This window comes from Eschscholzia californica, unplaced genomic scaffold (assembly GCF_041429995.1).
Source record: "Eschscholzia californica isolate CP2 unplaced genomic scaffold, dmEscCali1.0.p SCAF_5, whole genome shotgun sequence".
Taxonomy (NCBI): domain Eukaryota; kingdom Viridiplantae; phylum Streptophyta; class Magnoliopsida; order Ranunculales; family Papaveraceae; genus Eschscholzia; species Eschscholzia californica.
In genome coordinates, this window is record NW_028238472.1 from 22,229,994 (window position 1) to 22,253,376 (window position 23,383).

The following is a 23,383-nucleotide window of genomic DNA, read 5'->3' on the forward strand; positions in this document are numbered from 1 at the left end:
TGGATTCTCAATAATGGATAATGAAATTATTTAGCATATTCTGAAATTTTCACTTCATTTGGTCAATCATCATGTCCATGGCATCAACTCAAATTTGAATGCAGTTTTTAGTTATTTCTCTGCACATTGTTACCTGCGTTTATATAAATGCCCCGACTCTATTATTTACTTGATTAGAAATATTATTGTAATAAGTATATAGATATTTGGAGTAGGTAATCGTTGGACTGATTTAATCAATCCATCCTGTGGTACTAAACTCCATCACAATATTACCTCTCCTAAATTTTAACATAACAGTTTATATGATACAACAGTGGAGTCCTTAATGTGATGTGGTCATGTAAGAAAGCTAAGACGGTCAGGTGTGTTACTTTCACGACCTATGTCGGAACTGTCAATGTCGATATAAAAAAACTATCTTAGATTGAAACGTTATGGAGTGACATGAAGCTTTGCTTGCATACCATCTATGTGATATGTCTTAGAACCTATGATTGGGTAAAAAAAAATAAAAGTTTAGTTAATTGTAAGTGACGCGGATAAACACCATGTCACATGACTCTTACACAAGGTCATTGGTAAAATCCTATGTATCAATGAGTTAGTTCACCATATTATGTATCATTCATTTTAATATATTTTTCATAATTTTGTTCAAGTCCGATTTCACCGTGCCGGAGGCACGGGCTATAACTAGTATAATATATATAGATAGGGAGTGAAAGAGTGAGATAGGGAGTGGAAGAGTGACATAGTGAGAGAAAGAAAGAGATAGAGTTTGTTAATTTTAAATTTCATATAGATTAGAAGGAATTCAAGAGGTTTGTAAGAACCATGCATAATAGTTTTTTTCTTATAACCAAGGACTTATTTGTAATTAAGCAGAAGTTTACGGATACCACTCAAACATTTGATCATCCGAACTAATTTATCGCACAATCCAGGGAGGATAATTTGCCACGTGGAAAGTGACGTAGGTGCTCCTAGGTTTTAGCGGGAAAATCCTCCTAGGCAGAATCCTAATGAGTTTTGTATTCCTTCCTAGCTAAAACACTATCTTCTATGTTGTATATCTATTATATAAAAAAGTTTTTTGTTGACTGGGACAAACCGAAAGACAAATCCGGTCGTTCGTGGGCTTTTCGATTGCATCCTTGCCATTTGATCTATTACCTTCTCTAAAAATGACATATTTAGTCACCCACTAAAGGAAAGTAAATAAAAATCTTAATCTACACCGTCAGGACTGGTTCAACGGCCAGATTGATATAACTTTCTCTCTCTCTCTCTCTCCATTTACTACCTAAAACTCTAAAACGTCCAAAACCCTTAAACAGAGTTAAAGATGAAGAAAAGGAGTTACAGAGTGAAAAAAAGAGTTAAAGAGAGATCTTTCAGTTTTTAGCATTACTTGTAGAAAGAAAGAGAATGAAGAAGAGAGTTCTTCTACTAATCCTTCAATAGTGGTTGGCTGGCTGCTGTGAATCACCGAAGGTTTTTCAATTTTCTTATCTAATATTTTTCATTTCAGCTAACTATCCATATGTTTTTCATTTTTCTGATTAAAGTTTCATTTCAATGTGATTAGGGTTCAAAGGAATCAAGTTGAGCATAGGTATCCTTCTAATTTCTTTAACAAACCAAATATCTAAAACCTATTTGTTTTCATTTATCTGTTGTTTTCATTTCACTGTGATTAGGGTTCAAAAAAATCAAGGTGAGAACAAGTATCGTTCTGATTTCTTTTGTTCATAATTTAATTTGGATTTCAGTTTACAGTATAAGTATGAATTTATTTTGTGTCGCAGTAGATTTAGGTGTGCTCGCATAATTATTTATTGGATAGATTCCAGTCGATTCTCGATTTTGGACCCTATCTCACTTTTTCCGTACAGATTGGCATCGGATTATCTAATTTTTCGTACAGAATGTTGATAATTTCCTACATGAAATACTAGAACAGATTAATAACTTTCTCACTTTTATTAGAATTGATTGTTTATCTAAAAAAGATTGTTCCCAAATTAATAACCTTCTCACTTTCATTAGAATTGATTGTTTATCTATGATTGTAGGTATATCGCAGGTATGAGGACCATGTTCTTCTTTATCTTCAGGTTTGTGATTCTTCCAACAATCACTTTCCCTATACCACTTGCAATACTGATTATCAAAATTTCGGGTTTGATTTTGTAGGCAATTTGCTTCCAAGTTATTTTATCATTCAGTCTATTTTATTTTGTAGGTGGTACAAACATAGGTTTATGTGAAATTATTCTCAAGCTTGTAAGACTTACTTGTAGAACCTTATGTGAACGGTTGGTAGTGTATTATTGATGTTAGCAGGAGGAGATTGGTTATGTATTCATGGGTGGGATTTGTTGCAATTTTTCTTGAACATGCCACATTTATTAATGCTTTTTTTTTCATTTTCTGTGTGAAAAATATGTTATATGTATAAAACACATAGTGTTTTATGTTTCATGGTTATATCATTATAGAAGGAATGAAATTCACTCTGTTTTTAACCTTTGTTATGTGATGATTAGTTTGATAAACAAGTATGCAAATACTAATACCTGAAGATGCATTTGAAATGTCCTAACAGATCTCGAAATCAAGAAGGTAGATTAATGTATAGGTGATCCAATCTCATACATTTTCTTTTCTTGTTAGGCAACATCGAGACAAAAACTGGCTATGGTACACCACATGGAAGTGCTGAGTACTTGGAGAGCTAAAGTTCAAAACATCCTGATGAATTTAGGACACTAATTGTTTGAGAATATGCTCTTAAGAATTTATATGATACAATTCAATTTAGCAGGTTCATCATAAAATCTGAAGGAACCATGGAGGTAAGAAAGTAGTTTTTAGTCCAGATTCAGTCCATATATTGAATATCATTTATTTTCATTGGGGTTAAATGGTTCAGTTTTTTTTCATAAGCTCGAATCATTTCAATTTAATATTGCTCATTTAGTGTTTGTGTTTTTTCCCTATATAAACTTATCCAGAAACTGGATTTACGTGAAGATAAAGACAAAAGAAATCTCTGAAAGTTGGTACTGGTCTTTCAAGTATCTTTCTAGGCCTCATGTTTCTTGAATTATACTTCGATTCCAGGATTTATGATGTCTGGTGAGTGATGTTCCTTCTTCTTCATGTCTTCTTTATTTTGTAGTTTTATTTTGATTGCTTTAGGGTTTGCTATTTGTTGCTTTGATAAAAAAAAATTATGGATTTACACTTTAGATTCTTAGTCGAGTTCAATGACTGTCGTAGTAAATTTTGTAGGGGCGGTTATTCTTTTATGTCTATCTTTCTGCTTCATTCGATTATAGATTTCATACGATTTTATTCAGTTTTTTGTTAATAATGTTTGCAAAACTACTCAGGATTCAAGATTCATATTCTCAATTTCTACTTAGAATCCAAAGTCGTGTAGACACAACACAATAACTTTGCCTTATTACCCATTTGTCGAGGTTGAACCCATTCTTTTCATTATACCTACCATATATGAATAAAACTTTTTGTCTATTACCTGGATTGATTAAGTAGTAGCCTTGTAACTTTGCCTTCTTTTAGGTTCTTTATGGACTTACAATTATCTTACTGATGTATGTTATTAGTTTATTGTCTATTGCCTGAACTATTGTTGTTTATTTGGAGCCATCACCAGTTCAATACTATTTGGCTGTCAATTTGATCGTCTAAGCACGAAAACAATTATCCATTTTTTAGGTGTATTGCATTTAAAGTTGGTTTAGTCTTGTTTTTCGGTATGGTATTTCATGTTTAGTTTTATGCCGTATATATCACATTAGATTCAATTAAACTTTTGATGTTAGAAACAATTGTATCACATATTACTTCTTAGTGTAACAAATAAATTACTCCTTATCACTTCTCACTCTAAGGTTTGTACTTTTAATTTTGCAGATTCACATTTTCAATTATGCAGCTTCTCTAAGGGCCTCGAACGGATAACAAACACCTTTGAGTTTGATTCTGTTTTCTCGGTTGTTTGTTTTCCTATTTCGACATTTCAATCATATTCTTAAGTAACTTCATTTCCAACATAGGCTCACCATTTATTTCATATTATAGGAGTTTACTGATAAACCAACCCACTGGCCGTAGTGATATCTTGGAGATGGAAGACTACTTATTCGACGATCATATTCTTTAAATTTTTATTAACGACAACTTTTGCCTATTGTATTATCATGTATTATTATTGTTTTGGTTGTGTGTGTTTCTTTACTTGTAGTGTTAATTTGAGTAGGCCTTGCGAAGTTTATTCGACTTGCAGGAGAGACGAATGTTCATGCACGTTTTTGTTAGTCTCACTGTCAGTATTTACACATCATTTCATGAAGATTAATTTCGTTCATCTCCCTCTTGTTTTCATGTTCATTTTTTTTTTCTAAATTTCTGAACGAGATAAAGTTCGGATTGTGCAATTGCTATATGTTAATCTTTTATTGTTTATTCCAAATACAACGCACATATAATGATAACTTCATGTTCTTTAAAAAAAACTTCATGTTGGTTAGGGCTACAACTTTAAGTTAATGTTATTAAAGTAGAACTCAAAATTAGTTGTTAAGCCTATTCACTTTCGTGCATATACTTGTAAAGGAAGCCGCACTTGCATCATAGATTTGGCATCCAGAACCCATTACGACCAGGAGTTCATTGTCGAATCAAGAGTTCACTCTTTTTTCATATGTTTTTTTTAAGCTTCCTGACCCTCACTAACTTTTATTTTGAACCTTTTGTTTTATATGTAATTTTAATTATTATCTAAGTTGGTTCTCTATTTTATTTTAAATTATTTGTTTCTAATTTTTATATCTTAGTTTTATATGCAGACATCTCTAACGTGCAACACGAGATCGTTTGTACTCATGCCAGTTTGTACCCCATTGGCTTTAGTTAGGACATTGTTTTTCATTTTAACCTCTTGTGAGCACCTCCCGTGCCCTATGGGCACGGGCCATATCTAGTCTATTATATAAAACGCAAAGTTTTTTGCTGACTGGGACAAACCAAAAGACAAATCCAGTCGTTGGTTGTGTTTTTGATAAGATACACACCCTTTGATCTATTACCCACCTAAAAAAATGAAATTTTGTTCACCCTCTCTCTAAATCTATTAGACAAACCCATTATCAATTATAACCGTCCATTTTTCATCGTTAAATCTAGCCATCCAATTGAGTCATTCTTTAATCAAAATGTCTAAATTTTTTCATCTACCTTCCTCTTTTCCATTAAAGTTGATTAATATTTTATTGTAATAATGAGAGGAGTTTTCTTTATTGAAAATGTAATAATGAGAGGAGTTACAGTTTCAAAAAAAAATGTGAGGAGTTACATTCTGGGTCTCACTTGTATCTCATTTATAGTCTCTATTCAATAGAGGAATTATAGAGAATGCTCTTAATTTTGCCTAATATTGAAAGACCCGGATTAGTTTTCACTTGATCTCGCTCCAGATTCAACACCTAGATTGACTAATCTACCTTTGACGTTATAATCCTCCTCCATCTTCTTCTTTTAAATCTCTTACTTCAATTTATTTTCTTCTTTAATCTCTCTATTAGAAATGGTTTGTTGATTTTTGTAGAAGAAGGCACAACAGGCTCTCTCTTGTGGTGAAGAATAGGAAATACACTTTTGGCTAAAAACCATCGTTACAACTCAAGAAGCTCAAAGTGTAATCTTTGTCTTACTATCATATGATTTTTTCAAACTTTTTATGCTTTTGATGATTAGGGTTAGAAACTATGTAAGAAAAGCCCAAGATTTGGGCCCAAATACGAAAAAAAACCCACTCGGAAATAATAATGTAAAAAAACCCAATTTTTAAACTGTTGGTAACACTTTTGAAACTGTTACAACACTTTTGAAAATGTGACAACATATATAATTATGTGTGAACAAAAACAAATTTGTTCATACATTTACAAAATTGTTGAGAGCAAACTGTGTTTTGTTCAAAAATTTTCATAAATGTTTTGTAATTTTAAATTTTGGGTTTTTTTTGCATTACTATTCCGTGTTGGGCTTCATTTGATATTTTGACCCGAATTTTGGGCCTTATAATTTTCCTCTCTTAGGGTTATTGATTTACGAGGATATAATCACCCACTCTAATTATTTCAGAAATTGAATACCATGTCATGCTTGCAAAGGTTGGCATCCACCAGTTTAATGGAAGTATGTAGTCTGATCTTCATCTAATTTACATATCATAACCATTTTATGGTATTTTCATCTTACATCAATATATGTTTGTAGCTAATTTTCATTCTATTTGCGGGTAAAGGTTCTATTCCATCTTACCTTATCACCTGATATTAAACTACAAGTAACGAACTTCACCTGCTACGTGATTCTGGGTTCCCATTATTTTATTTGTCTGCTCCTTTAGTTTGAATCTCAATAGATATCTGAATTGAATTTGCATCCACGATTTCAAGAAGTCAATAGTCTATTTGAGTTCAATTCTAATGGAGGTGAGAAGCAGTTTTCATTTTTTTGAATTCTATTTTTTTTAGATAGTTTGCTTCGATTACAATCTCTGTTGGATTAGGGAATATCCAAATAGGTTACTTGTCTATCCAGATGGTTGCAACGAATCATACAAAGATGAATAGAAAAAGATTGATAGACTCAACATTATCAAGATCTGGTGAATGATTCTTAATTTTTTCTTCGATTTCCCCGTTCAGTGGGAGGAAGGTGAAGCTTTTCTATGGTAATTAAGCTTCAATTCGCATAGTTCTTTCTAAATTTCATTGTTAAATGATGTTACTTGATTACTGCTACTAATTCAAAATTGACATGTTACATTTTGTTCTCAACTTATTCATATGTTCTTTAGTTTTTACATTATGAGACACCAGAAACGATTAAGAGTTTTAACGCTTTTATTTTGGGTCATAAAAGTCTTATACTTTTAATTTCTTATTCTTTTCATTAATATCCAGACTTGTTTTTTTCTTCTGAACCCATATATTTGAATCAGAAGTTAGATTTAGTGAAGTTGAAGAAAAATTTGGGTGTTTTAGAATTCGGTTTCATGGAACTATACCAACTTATATTCATCTACATAGTGTAATCAAACTTAGTAAATTTCCCGTTTCTATGTTTCCAAGACTTAATGTTGGTGATAAAGTATTAGCAGAGAAGGTAACGAACTCTACTCGAATTTCCAGAACTGCGCAGAATATGTCCTGTTATTCAAATGTTTATAGGTTACATCCCGATATATATAACTCGAACATAACATTATAGAGGTATACTTTAGGACAACTAATTTTTTAGCATTTACTGTACTAGCCGTAGAACTAATCAAACTTCATTATCTCGAAATCGAGAAGTTATATGGTTCTTGTGCTGATTAAAGTTTCATTGAAACGTCTCGATGATCTTGAGTTGAGCATTTTCATAATTCATAATTAATTGAAAATAACAACTTTAGAACTTCAGTTTATTTCAATTTCTTAGCAGTGCAGCATGTGTAAACCCTTAGGTCTTTATCCATCTATATATCTTTCGGTAAATTTTCTGAATTACTAAATAAGTGATATTGCTCTTCAGTTGTAACTTAAAGTAGCTTTAAACATTACTCATGGTTATACTTTTTTCATATGCTCAAGAAACCTAAATGATGATATAGTGATCTGAAAGGTTCTTGCAATTCTTCGGATAAATTTTATGTCGCATTTTATGAACTAATCCACAATATAATTAGGTTTATGTGCATACTTTTATGTTTAACCAACGGTTCTATTTTCTTCCTGAAAATGGGTTAACTTCAGTTGAAGTGTTTATCAAAAGAATCTTAGCTTTAGAAGGAGTACGTAAGTGTTGAATAAGCTATCTCGCTCAATTTTAGTACGGGCTTCGCTTCATGTTTCTTTTCTCCTATTTTCACAAGTTTCTTAATTGAAAAACCCCATAATATGCATTTGATTTCTTGTAATATTCACAGTAGGAGCCGGTCTGTCAACATAGTCGAATCATCTAAGATGAGGAATTCATTTTAGGGTCACATTTTATGAAATTTATATAATTGTATTACTTTTCCCATTTTCATCGGGCTTCCCTTCCATTGTTTAGAGTTCTACAAAATCTTGATTACTTTACTAACAATTGATGATTTTCAGTTGTTTGTGCAGTGGTAACCAAGGATAATATGTTTGTGCTGGGCGACAACCGAAGTAACAATTACGCCTCCTGTAATTGGTGAAGTCCAAAAACCTTGAAAGTCTAAATGTTGTAGAAGTTTCAGTACATCTTTCGAACATAACTGCCTAAATGGCCTCTTAAAAAAGGTCTGGACATCAAATTATTTGATTTATTAATATATGAAGTTTGAAAATTTTCATATCATTAATGAACATGTTCTGTTTCCGGGGCCTATTACTCATCAAAAACATCGTAGGCAGATAAGTCATTTGATAGTGCCTTATGTCGAGATTTCCAACACTTTATGAAACTTATAAAGGGAAAATCGTTGTACTGGTCTCTTGACCTAATCATCTACTCCTTTTTATAATGAGTGAGGTGGAAATGAAATTGACTCGGGCGACATGAGTTTCAAAAAATTCGATTTGTATTTGTTTCTTTTTTATTCTTCTCCCATGTCGTTTTGTTTTAGGTACAAAGAGATCTTTATCCTATCGCTATTACTAGGATATGTTTAGATGGGATTTAATCCTTAATACAATATAATGTGCCACTCTTTGAAGTTTGGTAAGTGGCCTAACTAAGGTCATGACTGAATCCTTAATAATTTTCTTTTGCAATGAAATTTCTGTCATTTGAGTTGGTCTCGGCTGCAACCCATCCCTTTTGTTCGCTGTCAATATCTTGTTTATATTTGTTGTTCTTTGTGAGTAGTTGTGGTTGTTTGAGAACAAAGTAGTTGTGGTTGCTTGAGAAGGATTATCGGCCCAAGAACCCTTTTCCAGTCTCACTCATATTATTTTACATATTGAAAGATTTTGTAGGTAAATTTAATTTTTCGTTAAATTATCTCCTCCACTATCCAAGACAACTCACTTCGAAATCTTCCAATTCAAACGCCGCACGGAATACCACTCAATCTGCCTTAACGTACAATTGAATTTCTTATCTTAATTTTCTTTAGCAACATTAGTATATTTCTTTAACTTACCTGCAATTATATATTTTGACTCAGTTACCAGTGTGTTTGTCCTCACTTTGGTACATTGCTCAAATAAAGTGTTCGTGTCGGAGGCACGGGTCGTACCTCGTTAACTTACATAACAGAGGAGATATAATCATAGAATTTTTGTAATTTTTTTTAAGGAAAAAGTTTCTAATACAAACAAAAATACTTATAATTTTCATTGCAAAACGACACCTTAGTACCTTACACAAGATCCCTTTTTAAGTAGATGAAATCCCTAGTTCAACAACAAACATTTGTGGTCGCTGATTAGGGAGCATAAACCGGATCTTATTTTCCTGTCCGAAACGAAATGTATGAACACTAACATAGACAGACTTCTTAATCTCCATTCGATCTATAAAAAATTCACGGTCGAGCCTGTCAACAAGGGTGGGGGTTTGGCTCTGTTCTGGGACTCGGACCTTGAGATCACCGTTAGTCACGCTGACCATAACATGATTCACATCCATATCAATTTTGAGGGATCTCAGGAACCATTAACTGTCACTTGCTTTTATGGGTGCCCTCATAATAAGGATCGTATCAAACCTTGGGAAACCCTTAGCTCGATAATCCCGCCTCCAGAGTGTCCGTGGCTTCTCATTGGGGACCTTAATACGATTATGCATCCCGCAGAGAAAAACGGCTCTCCCAAACCTCTGCCCAACTATGCTAGAAAGATTATGTCTTATACCAACACTTTTGGCCTTCTTGACTTAGGTTTTAGTGGTCCTACGTATACCTGGTCTAACCGTCAATTTAAGGGTCATCTGATCCAAGAGCGCCTCGATCGAGCTTTATCTAATATGGCTTGGATGTCGTTTTTCCCTCACTCTAGAGTTCAACATCTCCATGGGGTTGGCTCGGATCATCTTCCTATTTTCCTATCCACCAACCCTCCCACTTTTCAAGGTCGCAAACCTTTTAAATTCATCAGAACGTGGATGTCCCATCTAGATTGCAGTCCCTTTATTCTTGATAACTGGTCCAGCTTTCCCTTCCTTATTCAACAGAAACTTAATTTGCTGGCTATCAAACTTTCCAAGTGGAATAAAACGGTGTTTGGCCACATCGAGCATCGCATCAAATCTCTTACCGCGGCCATCCAGTCTACTCATAACTCTGACTCTCTCCTCAGTCTTACGCAATAGCTTGAAGATGCCTATAATCAACAGGAGAGTATCTGGAAGGAAAAATCCAGGGTGGCCAATATTCAATTGGGAGATCGTAACACAAAATTCTTCCACGCCAAAGCTATAGCTTGGAATCGGAAAAACCAAATCACCATGATTAAGAAAGAGGATGGCACCTGGTGTGATGACCTTACTGAAATCTCCCAACTTTTCTCCACCAATCTGAAAACCATTTCTAGTTCTAATATGTCGGGGGATCTTAACAACATTCTCAGTCTCTTCCAATCACAAATCACGGATTTCCAAAACCTGATCCTCATCACTACTCCGAATGAAGATGAGATTCGTACTGCTACTTTCTCCCTCAAACCTGAAGCTGCCCCGGCCCAGATGGTTACCCCCCTTTCTTCTATCAATCGAACTGGGACACGGTCAAAAATGTTATTATTCATATGGTCTCTACCTTCTTCCTTTCCGCCTCTCTCCCTCCAGGCACCAATCATACTCATATCTGCCTCCTACCTAAGTCTAAATCCCCTCAATTTACTTCTAATTTTAGACCCATTAGCCTTCTTAACACCACCTATAAAATCATCACAAAAATCCTGGCTAACAGATTCAAAACGACGTTGTCTGGTATCATCTCGCCTTTCCAAGCCGCCTATGTTCCGGGCAGGCAGATTACAGAGAATATTATCATCAGTCAAGAAGTGGCATTCTTTCAAAATAAAACGGGGGTCCAAAAGTTTCTTTGCCCTCAAATTGGATATGTCGAAGGCTTTTGACAGGGTGGAATGGTCTTACCTCGAAAATATTATGTCCAAGCTTGGCTACCACCAGCATTGGGTCAAAATGATTCACTCGTGCTTCTCCTCTTCCTCGATGGCGGTCATAATTAATGGCCGCCCGGGCAATTCTTTCAATGTCTCTCGTGGTTTACGACAAGGAGATCCGCTCTCTCCTTTTCTTTTTACTCTGGCCATGGAAGGTCTCAGTAGGCTTCTTGAATCTCCTGACAGTCCCTTCAACTTTCTCGGGTTCTCCATACCCAGATCCTCCTTTACCATCAAACATCTTCTCTTTGCTGATGACTGTATTATTTTTGGTCGTAACACTCTTGACAATATTTTGACCCTTCTCAATATCCTCCAATCCTTTGGTCAGGAATCCGGACAAATAATCAATTACAACAAATCCACCATTTTCTTCACCAAAAACACCCACCCTAAGTTCAAACGTATTATCACCAAGTCCCTTAAGGTCCATCAAGCTTCTTCTCTCGATAAATATTTGGGCACCAAGCTCTTTATTGATGCCAAAAAGAAACTTGCTTTCTCCTCTTTGGTTGACCAGATTCAAACTAAACTGTCTAAATGGCAGTCTAATCTCCTCTCTCAAGCTGGTCGCGCCGTTGTGATTTCCTCAGTGGCGGCGGCCGTACCCCGATACCAAATGCAATGCTTCGCCATTCCCAAAGGCGTTAGCAATTGCATTGAGACTTTGCAAAGGTCTTTTTGGTGGGGTAAAAGCAAATCAATTCACACTATTCACTGGTCGAAAATCTGCTGCCCGCGCAGGTTTGGGGGGTTGGGCCTGCGGCTCCCTCACCTTGACAATGAAGCTTTCTTGGGCAAACTGTGTTGGCGCCTCCTCAAATTTCCGAATTCTCCCTGGGCCCAGCTTCTCAAAGCTAAATATTTCCCTAAAGTCAGTAAACCATCTACACCCAAGCAGCAACACTCCTGGGTGTGGAAGTCTTTGGCGGGTCCTTTGAATGAGATATCTAAGTTCATCTTTTGGGATGTGAATAAGGGTACGAATGTTAACATCTGGAACGACTACTGGATTCCCAACCATAGACCTCCGTTAATGAATCACAATAACTGTCCCTTTGATTTGGTTCAAAACTTGATCTGTAATCATAATTGGAATATAGAACTGATAGACACTTATTTTACTGAGGACATTAGACATGCTATCCTCAGCATTAATATTCATCCTTATGCGGATGACAACATGATATGGTCTTTAACTAAATCAGGAATGTTTACTTTGAAATCGCTGTATTTTCAATTGAGAATGAGAGATACTAATGCTGATCTCACCAATTGGAATTTCATTTGGAATATTCAAACCATTCCTCGGATAAAACTATTCCTTTGGAAATGTTGCACCAACAGTCTCCCGGTTCGGGAAAAAATCGGTAAATACATGGCAATAACTATGTGTGCTCCTTCTGCACGGAAAGAGAAACTATCTCACACATTCTGCTGCACTGTAACTATGCTCGAGCTATTTGGGACTACTTTAATATCAGAACGAGTAATTTTCCTACAGTGATAGATTGGATTGTGTTTTGGCAAACGATGGATGATGAAGGTATGGCGAGGATGGCAAAAATAATGTGGTTTATATGGAAAGCACGATGTGAGAAAAGCTTCGGCAAGATGGACGGTACACCCTTACAGACCATTTACAGAATTCAATGCTTCGAGACAACCTTGCGGGTGCACAAACCTCAGAAAACGAAAGCTAATAAACCAAGGTGGCAACCTCCGGAACCTCCGTTCCTCAAGATCAATGTGGATGCTTCATTCACCAATTATGCAGAACCGGCGGGTATAGGGAGTATCATTCATGATGACCGGGGAGACTTCATAATCGCAAGGGCGGGCTCCATCAGAGGTCAAACAGCAGAGGAGTGTGAAAGTATAGCGCTACTGGAGGCAATCAAATGGGGGTCTGAACTCAACATTACCCATCTCCAAATTGAAAGTGATAACTGCAACATCATCAACTATCTTAATTATCAGCAAGACAATATAAATTGGCAATCGAAGAACTACATAGATCAAATCAAATCTTTCAAGGGGAACTTCGTGCAACTCAAATTCCAATACGGCCCGCGAACGATCAATACACAAGCAGATCATTTGGCCAAATGGGGATGGAAAGCTACTGAAAGGCGAACCTGGAACTCCAAAGAGGCAATGATGACGGATCTAAATTTGTGTTTAGTTTGAGTTTTAGTCTTTTGTTCTGTCAGCAAAAAAAAAAAAAAAAAAAAAAAACAAAAAAAAAAAGTAGATGAAATCCCTTCTCATTTGGACCGTTGCTTTCATCAAGGGTCCACATTAAAATGATGATGCCTGTTCTCTCCTTCTCTCTCTAAAGAGCGAAAACCAGAGATATCCCAATAATCCACCATTTTTTTCTACTTCCTCGACCCTCCGGGATAGAAAAAGACTAAAGGGAGCCGACATTACGCGATTTCAACCTCTACATTCTTGATTTTCTAAGAAATCGAAAGGTATGTTTCGTAGCTCCGAAAGCCTCCAATATTTAGGGTTTAGTGAAAAAAAATTACAAGTTCATTAGGAGTTCGAATTTACTAGGCTCCCATGTCCCATGCGTTTCTAACATTTACAATGAAATGGGAATCTAGGGTATTGTTTCACAAGTTTAAGGGTTTTGATTTGATAATTTTCACAAAAGTTTTTATGACTTATTAAGAGAGGTTGTAGTGAGAATTATGTAATTATTGTCTTTTTAGAGATGTGTGGGTAAATTTTGATTTTGAGGATGTCTGCAAAATGAGAGAGATTTCTGTTTGTTGGACTTCAGCTATTTCATACATCGCGCCTGATTATCTTCATGTATCATTTTTTCTTAATGTTTATTAGCAAAAATGTATTCCAGTAATTTAATAATAGCACATTAGAATTGTATGTTAATCCAAGAGGTTTTCATTTTCAGTTAGAAAATTAAGAAATATCACAAATGTGAGATGCATGATAATGTAGTTGTTGTGTCACTTGTGTTTAACAAATTGCTCTTAGGTGATAGTTTCAAAGTACACCAAGCGCTTTAATATACGCTTAATTTCTAGTAACTCTAGGTTAGCCCCCAGACTTGAAATCATGATAAGTCCATGCCGTAACCTGTTGCCTCTCTATTTTTCAGTCGGAAGGGAAGGAGATGCTCTATAAATTTGTGTTCTTGATGTTTTTCATCTATATAATCAAAATCTTGTTTCATTTTTCTTTCCCAATTTTTGAACCAACATAAAAATTTCTCTTTCATTTTGGAAATTTGAAAGCCAAGTTAGTGTCAGGGTGATTTCTGTCTTTTCTAAAGAAAATTGCCTTTATACTCCTTTACGATTGACCCATTCTCTAAAATTCCTTTACTATGAGAAACATTGACTTTACAGATATTTGGTATCTAGACTGGTGTTTATCTAATTTACATTTTATTCTCATATAAATTTTGTTGCAGGTGAAACTGAAGTCGACATTGATGGGTCCTCCTATACTGGCAGTGGATAAGAAAAGTTCTTCCGAAGTTTCATCAGGTTTTGGTATTTGTGTTATTTTGATAGATTTTCACTCTGAATGAGAACATGAATAAGTGAAGAACAGATCAGTATTCTAGTACTTATCTGGGGCGATGACAACTTTTTTTGTTATACCACATCAAAGAGTACAATTGGAGATTGTAAAGCAAATGTATATTTTTGTGTAACTCCAATTTCTATTCATTTACATTTTTAGTTGGTCGAGTGCTCTTTTTAATGGCGTCAAGGGTACTATTTTGTTTTGAAAGATTGATGAATGTTGAGCCAATGAGGGTAGTAACAGAATATGATCTATGGAGACGATAGCAGTAACATCTTCAGAAAGATTTACAATTAAAATACCAAAAGAAATGAAAAATCTATCGGTCTCCTTAGTAGGTTATTCTATGTATGAAGGGATTTTTTTTGGTTGTAACTTAGTCTCTGTTTGTTATTTTGACTTCAACACCATACAAGTCGAAAACGATTTATTTATATTATGGAGAAATGTTTTGGTTTAAGGTCTCATCTTGCACTTATTCTCTTTCTAGTTGAATTTGATTTTTGTCGTTGTTGTACACATTAAATCCATCTCAGTCAAACGCCTTTTATCTTTCCTATGCCCATGCCAGTTTTTTTCCTACTCTTCCAACAAACTTATCTCTGTATTTTTTTTCCCCATGATATTCTTTTCCTAAGAAGCCAATTTTCCAACATTCTGTCCCACAAAGAATAGCTGATATTGTTATTGTATAACAGGAAATAAGCTTTATTGCTTGTTCTGAGTACGTGATATGGTTTTGCAGATGCATTTAAGAATTACAAACACCAAGTAGAGTCGCAAAAGCATTTTGCAGCGATCAGCTTGAGTGAGGAAAAGCCTTTCGATTTCTTCCGTGCTTTATATGGTATGCAGAGAGGTCGTTGATGAACTTTAATTTTTCTTTGAATGGTAAACAAGTCAAGTAGGGCAGCATTTGGTTTGGCCTTTCTGAGTAGCATATGGTTAATTATTTTTGTGGTAGATAGGCAACTTGAAACTATTATCTGCTCTCAAAGGTGAAAAATTTAATGAAGAATGAACCTGATACATTAGTAAAAACTTGATTGTGTTTGTCAGATTATTAGTTCAAACTTCAATATGTTAGCGTCATAGTAGAAATGGATAAACATTAACCGCTGGCATGCAATATATCAATATGTCTCAACTCAACAAGATTCTAGCAGTTCTTGTTTATATAGAAGGGTGTACGAATGAAGTATTACCCCTGGAACTGGTGGCTTTCTTTTTGTTGGGTTTGATATATTTTGAAGTGTGGACTACTTCTGAACTGAGTAAGCTCATTCAGAAACAACCAAACATTAAAGCTGCTAGCTTTAGCATGCGAAACGCCAGTAGTTGCCTGCGAGGTTGCGTAGATTTGTTTAATTTATCCACAATTTGTCTTCTTAATGAGAAAACCCATCGAAGTAGTGGATTGTTGTGAAGATTTTTCTCTGTCACAGGCTAAGCTGATAAATTGTGGTGTACAACCCTCCCCCTTCCTGTATCCGATTTGAAATGTGTGATTCGTGTGAATAACTTTTAGTTAATTTTTATTGAACTAATCCATTTATATATATTTGATGTCACAATCAAGGGAATGCTTTTCCTAGTACTGTTGGCTACAAATATCTGAGCAATTTCGTATCAGCTTAATAGTTTTCATGGGCGGTGGAAATTGAATTTTTTTTCATTAATACCTTCAATAAGATGAAATTGCAGAGAAAAAGTGAAAATCCTCTAAGACCAAAATGCAACATTCATATGTTTCTGATGCTTTAACAAAAAAGAAATTTTGACTTCAAAAAAACAACTTGGCCTCATGTTCTAGGTTGCCATCAGCACATTCAGCTAGGTGGCTTGATTGTTTGTTTTTTTCAATACACTAGTGTTCTTCGATTTAAAAGCTCATATTATTTTGATAACTTACGCTTGAATTCTGCAGATGGTATTATAGCAGGAGGTGCTGCTGGTGTTGTTGTTGAAACAGCTTTGTACCCAATTGATACAATCAAGACTCGTCTACAGGCACGTTCGCTTATAAAATAACCACTTATGTTGAGCTTGAGCCAGGTCGAGGCCCAGTTGGCTGGAAGAAGCAACTCAACAACAGCTTGTTTACTGGTTTTATTTACGTTAGTCCTGGATCCATTTCAGGCTGCTCGTGGAGGAGGAAAGATTCTACTTAAGGGCCTGTATTCGGGGCTAGCTGGAAATATTGCTGGCGTCTTACCGTAGGCTCTTCATATTTATTGCTTACTGGTTTACTTCTTTTTGAGAATATATTTGAATTTAATGATAATCTATAAACTGAAAAATATCGAAAAATGAAAACAAAATGCTGTACATACTACATAGTTTAAATTTAAAAGCGTGTACAATTATATTGCATCAGATGGTACTTTTGTTTAGTGGGTGACTTCTAGAACCTATGTCTGCCATTTCTAAGAACGTAACTGGTCTCTGAATGTTTTCAAAGTATCTACCCTAACACCTTTTTTTTCTGGTGAAAAAAGTTGATCATTTCGCCTATCTAATGTGGTTGGCAGGCATGATAGATGATAGGTTTGTACATCAGGCACTTACACATCTTCATTATTATTTCTTTTCTTTTTATTCAATTTGCTTCTCTTATACTGGTTCTTCGATGAGAGTTTCAAGAGTTTAAAGTAAACCTTTTTAATGATTCAATAACTTGTATAAATCATTTAAAAAATGATGTTAGGGATGCAGGATGAACCCATAGTCCATACCAAAAGTGTATGAACATTTAGATCTATTATCAAAACTGCACATTTAACGTAAATATTTTTCCTACAGGGCTTCTGCAATTTTCGTTGGAGTTTATGAACCCACAAAACAGAAATTATTGCAGCTCTTCCCGGAAAACCTTAGTGCGTTTGCTCATTTGGTAAGACAATTTCATTAATGGGTAGCATATTTGGGTTTTTAGTAAGACGAGGTCAGGATGTTTCATCTACTATGTCTATATATTTAGCTTAAGATGGCACAAGTGACATAATTATTTCTTCAGCCGGTCACATTTTGTACTTCTGTCTATTCTATCATCATTCCTTCCTAACTTCACTGGTGTTTGATAGCAACAATTTTGTACCTATTATCGCGGTCGAAATTGATGGACCTATGATTCCATTATCTTCTGAGTTTTGAAGATCGTCAATTGCTACATATGCTGAAGTTTAATCCCTTTAAACTGTTACCCCGTGAGAGAAACAAATAAATAAATCTTTAGTTCAAGTAGATTTAGATACTTATTTCCCTAGTTACATGCAAGAATCCATGTTTGGTGACACGTGAGTCATTCTTTCCCCTATACGACAAAAGTATGCTTCCCCCAAGCAACATTTCCTGCCCTGTTCATTTTGGGTTGAGCCTTTCTTTTCCTTACATGGTGTTAGACTTAATGTAGAGTGCAGGAGCTATTGGAGGAGCAGCTTCTTCTCTTGTTCGCGTGCCAACAGAGGTACTAATTTTCTTTTCTTGATTCAAATGTTTCTCGTATATTCAATAACTTATCTTGTGCATTACTCAGGTTGTCAAGCAAAGGATGCAAACAGGACAATTTTCTTCTGCACCTGATGCTGTTCGTCTTATTGTTCGTAAGGAGGGTTTCAGAGGTCTTTATGCGGTATATTTTGATCATTTTGGAACGTCATTAAGTTCTTGTGCATTTGTCTCGATAAGATGATCCAGAAATCATCTTTGATCATCGTAATGAATCAGTCCCTTCTTGATTTGGAGTAGCTTCTCTCTATTTATATTGGGGACATTATTATCTTCTTTGCTAAATGACTTCTTTTTGTCCTAGTTCTCATACTGAAACTCTCATTATTACTACTATTTACAATGTCATTTCAAATGAAACTACAGATTTAACTGTCTCTGTAAGCCTGTAATTGTGTCTTACAGCTTGAAATATAAATATCAATACAGATGCAGATAAAAAATAACTGTCAATGCAACTGTAAATGTAACTATTCCAACCATATATATAACGACCGAGAGTAGTGTTGTCATTGGCATAAATTTAATATTAATTTTCAACTTTGCTTCATGAATGTTATTATCCACGCATATGGGTGTTGATCTTTTTCTTTTTCGTGTATGTGATTGCAGGGATACTGTTCTTTCTTGTTACGAGATTTGCCATTTGATGCCATCCAGTTTTGCATCTATGAACAGATTCGACTAGGTTACAAAATGGCTGTAAGCTTCTTGAATTTTACTCTTTAATTATAGGATTTATGCCTAAAGGAAGCTCTTATTGACTTTGAGTCAACTCTTTCTTCCGAAACTGCGAGCAAGCTTTCGAGTTCTCGACAGAACTTCATGCAGTCTTCTGTGAGATTGCCAAGACTTCGACCCCTCCAGCATTAAGAAGATTCCAATATGGAATACTCCTCTGGTAGAGGGCGACTGTGGAACTCCTCTTTCTAATTATCGTCGTGTTTTTTATACTGAAGCGTTTTAGGAATAGTTGACTCATTAATCTATATATATGCAGGCAAAGAGAGATTTGAATGATCCAGAAAATGCTATTATTGGCGCTTTCGCTGGTAATTTATTGCACAAGGACTACTTTTTCTATTCATCTAGTTTTCATATGATCCTTCTCTTCCTGTTTCACATGCTATAATTTAACTATTAGTAATATAAGTAGATGGCGAAGTACTTAGGAGTGCTCCTGAACACTCTAGTTGGCATGTGGCTGACCCACTAGTGGAAAAATGTAGTACCTAAAAACAACTAAATACCAACTAGATGACCTGGTATCCTGTGTAGGGCCATTTGTTTGTAGGCGAGTTACTTGTTATGAACGTTACGGAACATGCTTTTTACTCTTTCAAACCAAAAAATATCGTTTACTTTTCTTATAGTTCTGAAATCATACCATATGTGAACTTGGTAACTTGTATCATATTATGTGATCAAGTTGTTTTCTTTTGTGTAAGAATTCTGATTCATGTCATATGCCAACTAATTGTGATTTAGAGAACCAAGGTATTTAATTTGCCAAAATTACTTTATGTCCAAGAAACGAAATCTTATATACATGCTTTCTTCTTGAAACTTTGAATGAAAATTTTATTGATAAGAAATGGAAAACAATGTACAGTCAAAGGAAACAAAAGTCACAACAAGGGTCTGTTACATTATATTTCTAAGAACAATATGTTTCACATAAAATTTGCATTGGTTTTCCCGAAATGACCGAATAAATGAAATATTTCTAAGGATGATATTTTTCACATAAAATTCGGATACAGTGACTAAGAAAATACTTATACATTTTGGTAGACAAGGGCGGAGCCACATAGAGAGTGAGATGGCTTAAGTCAGGTTGAACTTTATCCCTATAACATGACCAATTCAGTACAATAACTCCATGTTTTAACTAGCTTTCAAAATGGCCCCTTAACCAAAATTCCTTTAGTGGACTTAACTTCTGATTTTAAAAAATTCTCATCTACCGTGCCTTGTTTTGTTTACTTGTTGAAAGTTAACATGTGAAAATCATGATGGAATCAAATACCATATTCACTAAAAAGATGTCTTTAAATTAAAATTTACAAATAGATACACATTGTAAGTAGAGTTTACAATCTTGTAAAATTAGGCTGTCGTACTCTGACTAGTAATCGTGGTCCGTCCTGGTCGGTAGAAATGGTGGAAGAAAAACCTGTAAACTTTTGTTTTGGTTGGGGTGATATGAAATTCGGTGATTTCGATGGAAATTTCGGAAAACACAATACCTTGTGTAATAGACATATATAGACAATAAATATATAAATCTGATAAAAAATAATTTACTTGTAGTGTTTTGACAAAGTACTTTTTGATTTTCCGTATTACTCTTCATCAGTCATGATTAGAGTGAAGTAACTTACATTTTCTTTTTCCTTATTGTGTATTAAGCTTGTCTCAGAGAATTACATCATTTGTTTAACGTTTTTATCGTTTCTATAAATTTATAGTTATTTCCACACTGATAAAAATATTTCAATTTCCATACTGGCTGAAACATAGACCGAAAGCAGAAGTTAATACCTTGACTTAAACTAATCATTTCTTTTCTTTCTATTCACTTATTCTTATTGGGCGAAGTTGTGAGGTAAATGTGTACTAGCAATGAAGTCAAATTTTATGCATACATATATAATTTATGTTTGATTTGAGTAACGTCGAGGGCATCCCGACTGCTCACTGATGCCCACCGACCGACTAGCCTCTGGCTTCGAGTTCGCTGCGTAGTATTTCATATGCTACTGTAGCTTTGCAAAGTTTCTGTATTTCTGTTTTCACTATAATAGTTAATACCGCTGCATTTTGTACTTCGTGAAAGTTCATTCTTTAGCAACTTGGAAATTCTTGTGCTTTGTCACTCTGGTACTGGCCTAATCTAAAATTGAAATGCATCTGGAGTGAAAAACTTGTGGATGATGAACGATGCCCTCCTCTCCAAATGGATTTTTTTTTTGAAGATTTGAATTAATATTAAACAAAAGGAACTATACAAATAGAGGGAGGATGGTGGTAGTCTTAAGCAATCCACGCCTCCCAATTGAAGACAACATCATTGAAAGAAGCAGATCCAATTAAAGTAAGGTTTTTAGCCCAACCAAAGATAACAGACTTTATGTCCTCCACATCGAGGCTCGAGTTTTCATTCGCGTCCTTGAAAATCTTGTTATTGCTCTCCAAATGGATTTGGACATTCACAAAGGAGAAAACAGCTCTGTGACGAACCATCATATCTGAAAAATATGGAGAACGGAGGGAGGATGGAACACTAGGGTCTTCAATCAGCCTTATGGACGTGGGACATGGTGAGGACTCGATAAATATGACTTTTCAGTTATGAAGTGCTACCGAAGAATGAATTCAATCAACAACACCCAAAACTTGAAATCCCATAGGATTATTTGGAAGAAACCCATCTGTAGTAGGGTCTGTTTCATGGTCTGGGCAGTGTCCCTCTAGGAAAGTCCAACAGGGGACATGTTGAAGGGTAGATAGAGGTTTTCAGGGGGCAAGCAGACGTGTGGTCTGCAAACAGAAAGAAGAAAAGTCAACATTTGCTGGAGTACATAGGACAGAAAGGAGTTATGCAACTTAATCCCTCCGAACATAATTTGGTGCATATGGGAAGAGAGAAATAACAAAATCTTGAAGGACGCCAATCCGTATGAGTGTCCTTGGGGTGAAAGACATTAAAGGGCTACTTTTTCATTGGAGTAGACAGATGGGATGGCATGTAAATCTTGCAGTGATTTTTTTAACCATTGGGAGACATTAAAGGGCTACTTTTTCATTGGAGAAGACAGATGGGATGGCATGTAAATCTTGCAGTGATTTTTTTAACCGTTGGGAGACTACGTTGCTATAACATAGTCTTATCTAGCACTGTAATGTTTTGTTCTTTCTGATAAAAGATTCATCCTAAGTTTTCAGAAAAAAAAAAAATGAGGGTTGTTTACTGATTTAAAACATAAATTCTGTTATGTTTTTAGGTGCAATAACTGGAGCTATAACTACTCCTCTTGACGTAATTAAGACACGATTAATGGTTCAGGTACCCAGATTTGTATTTTTCTTTCCTACCATCAACAAACTACAAGTGCTTGTACTTTTTCAATCCATTGCTTGAATCGATATGCCTCTTGCAGGGATCATCCAACCAGTATAAAGGGATCTTAGATTGCGTTCAGACAATTGTTAGAGAAGAAGGAGCTCCTGCAATGTTAAAGGTATATGTAAACCTGTGTAACATCCTATCTAACATGGACATTTTTCCTACCAAAGTTATCTTCTACAGAAATTTCAAATGAAAAGTTATCATTGGAAGACCATAATTGTACCGAGCTTCAGCATATATATATATATATATATATATATATATATATATATATATATATATATATATATATATATATATATGAGAGATGCTAGAATCACAAAAGATTTTGACAAAAAAGTTACCAGCTGATGTGGCGGTTGTGATTTTTATCTCTCAACGGCCTAGATTTGGTAAAAGTTTGAACCACGCCCGCCACATCAGCTGGGAACCTTTATTTTTCAAAATCTTTTGTAACTTTATCATTTCCCTATATATATATCGTTTTCATGATTAATGTCATTTCTTACAGGGTATTGGACCGAGGGTACTTTGGATTGGTATTGGTGGGTCAATTTTCTTTGGTGTTTTGGAGAGAACGAAGCTCTTACTTGCACAAAGGCGTCAAGAGAATAACACAGAAGAATCCGTCAAGCGAGACTGATCTAAACCTATGCAGATGATTTAGCTTTTTAGTGTTTATTCTCATATTTGTATGCTTTTCTGTGTTGCCATTGATGACCAGTTTACCCTTCAATTAGGAGCCTCAACATGAACAAGAATCACATTACAGCATGGAAGTGACATCCTGATTTTGAATAGGCGGTCACTTTTACTTCGTTTTCCTGGCCTAACTGAATCATCCTAGATTAAGGTGGTTTTCCCCATGATGTTCGAATTCTCCTGCATTAGATTTCACAATATTTGTTTTTGTCTGATTCATAATGGCTGACTCGTCTGAATAGTCAATTTGGGTTAAGTTTTGGACAGTTTGAGTCCGGCTAGTTAGATTCAG

At 35.1% G+C, this 23,383-nt stretch overlaps 2 protein-coding genes and 1 long non-coding RNA gene across 3 annotated transcripts; all 3 read left to right on the top strand.

The window, feature by feature from the left end:
- The first annotated feature begins 2,944 nt into the window (after nucleotides 1-2,944).
- Nucleotides 2,945-8,416, top strand: LOC147537827 (uncharacterized). Its single transcript, XR_015225914.1, has 3 exons — nucleotides 2,945-3,144; nucleotides 4,117-6,775; nucleotides 8,202-8,416. It is a non-coding gene; the product is annotated as an uncharacterized LOC147537827 (long non-coding RNA).
- A 4,303-nt stretch (nucleotides 8,417-12,719) lies between these two features.
- LOC147537828 (uncharacterized) lies at nucleotides 12,720-13,376 on the top strand. Its single transcript, XM_086642858.1, has one exon. It carries the CDS (start codon nucleotides 12,720-12,722, stop codon nucleotides 13,374-13,376), a length of 657 nt encoding a protein of 218 aa, XP_086498984.1.
- Nucleotides 13,377-13,455: 79 nt separating this feature from the next.
- On the top strand, nucleotides 13,456-23,310 carry LOC147537829 (S-adenosylmethionine carrier 1, chloroplastic/mitochondrial-like). Its single transcript, XM_086641665.1, has 13 exons — nucleotides 13,456-13,663; nucleotides 14,632-14,707; nucleotides 15,496-15,597; nucleotides 16,678-16,760; nucleotides 16,890-16,966; nucleotides 17,553-17,643; nucleotides 18,163-18,216; nucleotides 18,286-18,381; nucleotides 18,870-18,959; nucleotides 19,258-19,309; nucleotides 22,265-22,326; nucleotides 22,421-22,501; nucleotides 22,901-23,310. The coding sequence occupies exons 2-13, from the start codon at nucleotides 14,653-14,655 to the stop codon at nucleotides 23,030-23,032; spliced, it is 975 nt and encodes a 324-aa protein (XP_086497791.1). The 5' UTR covers nucleotides 13,456-13,663; nucleotides 14,632-14,652; the 3' UTR covers nucleotides 23,033-23,310.
- Nucleotides 23,311-23,383: the final 73 nt, after the last annotated feature.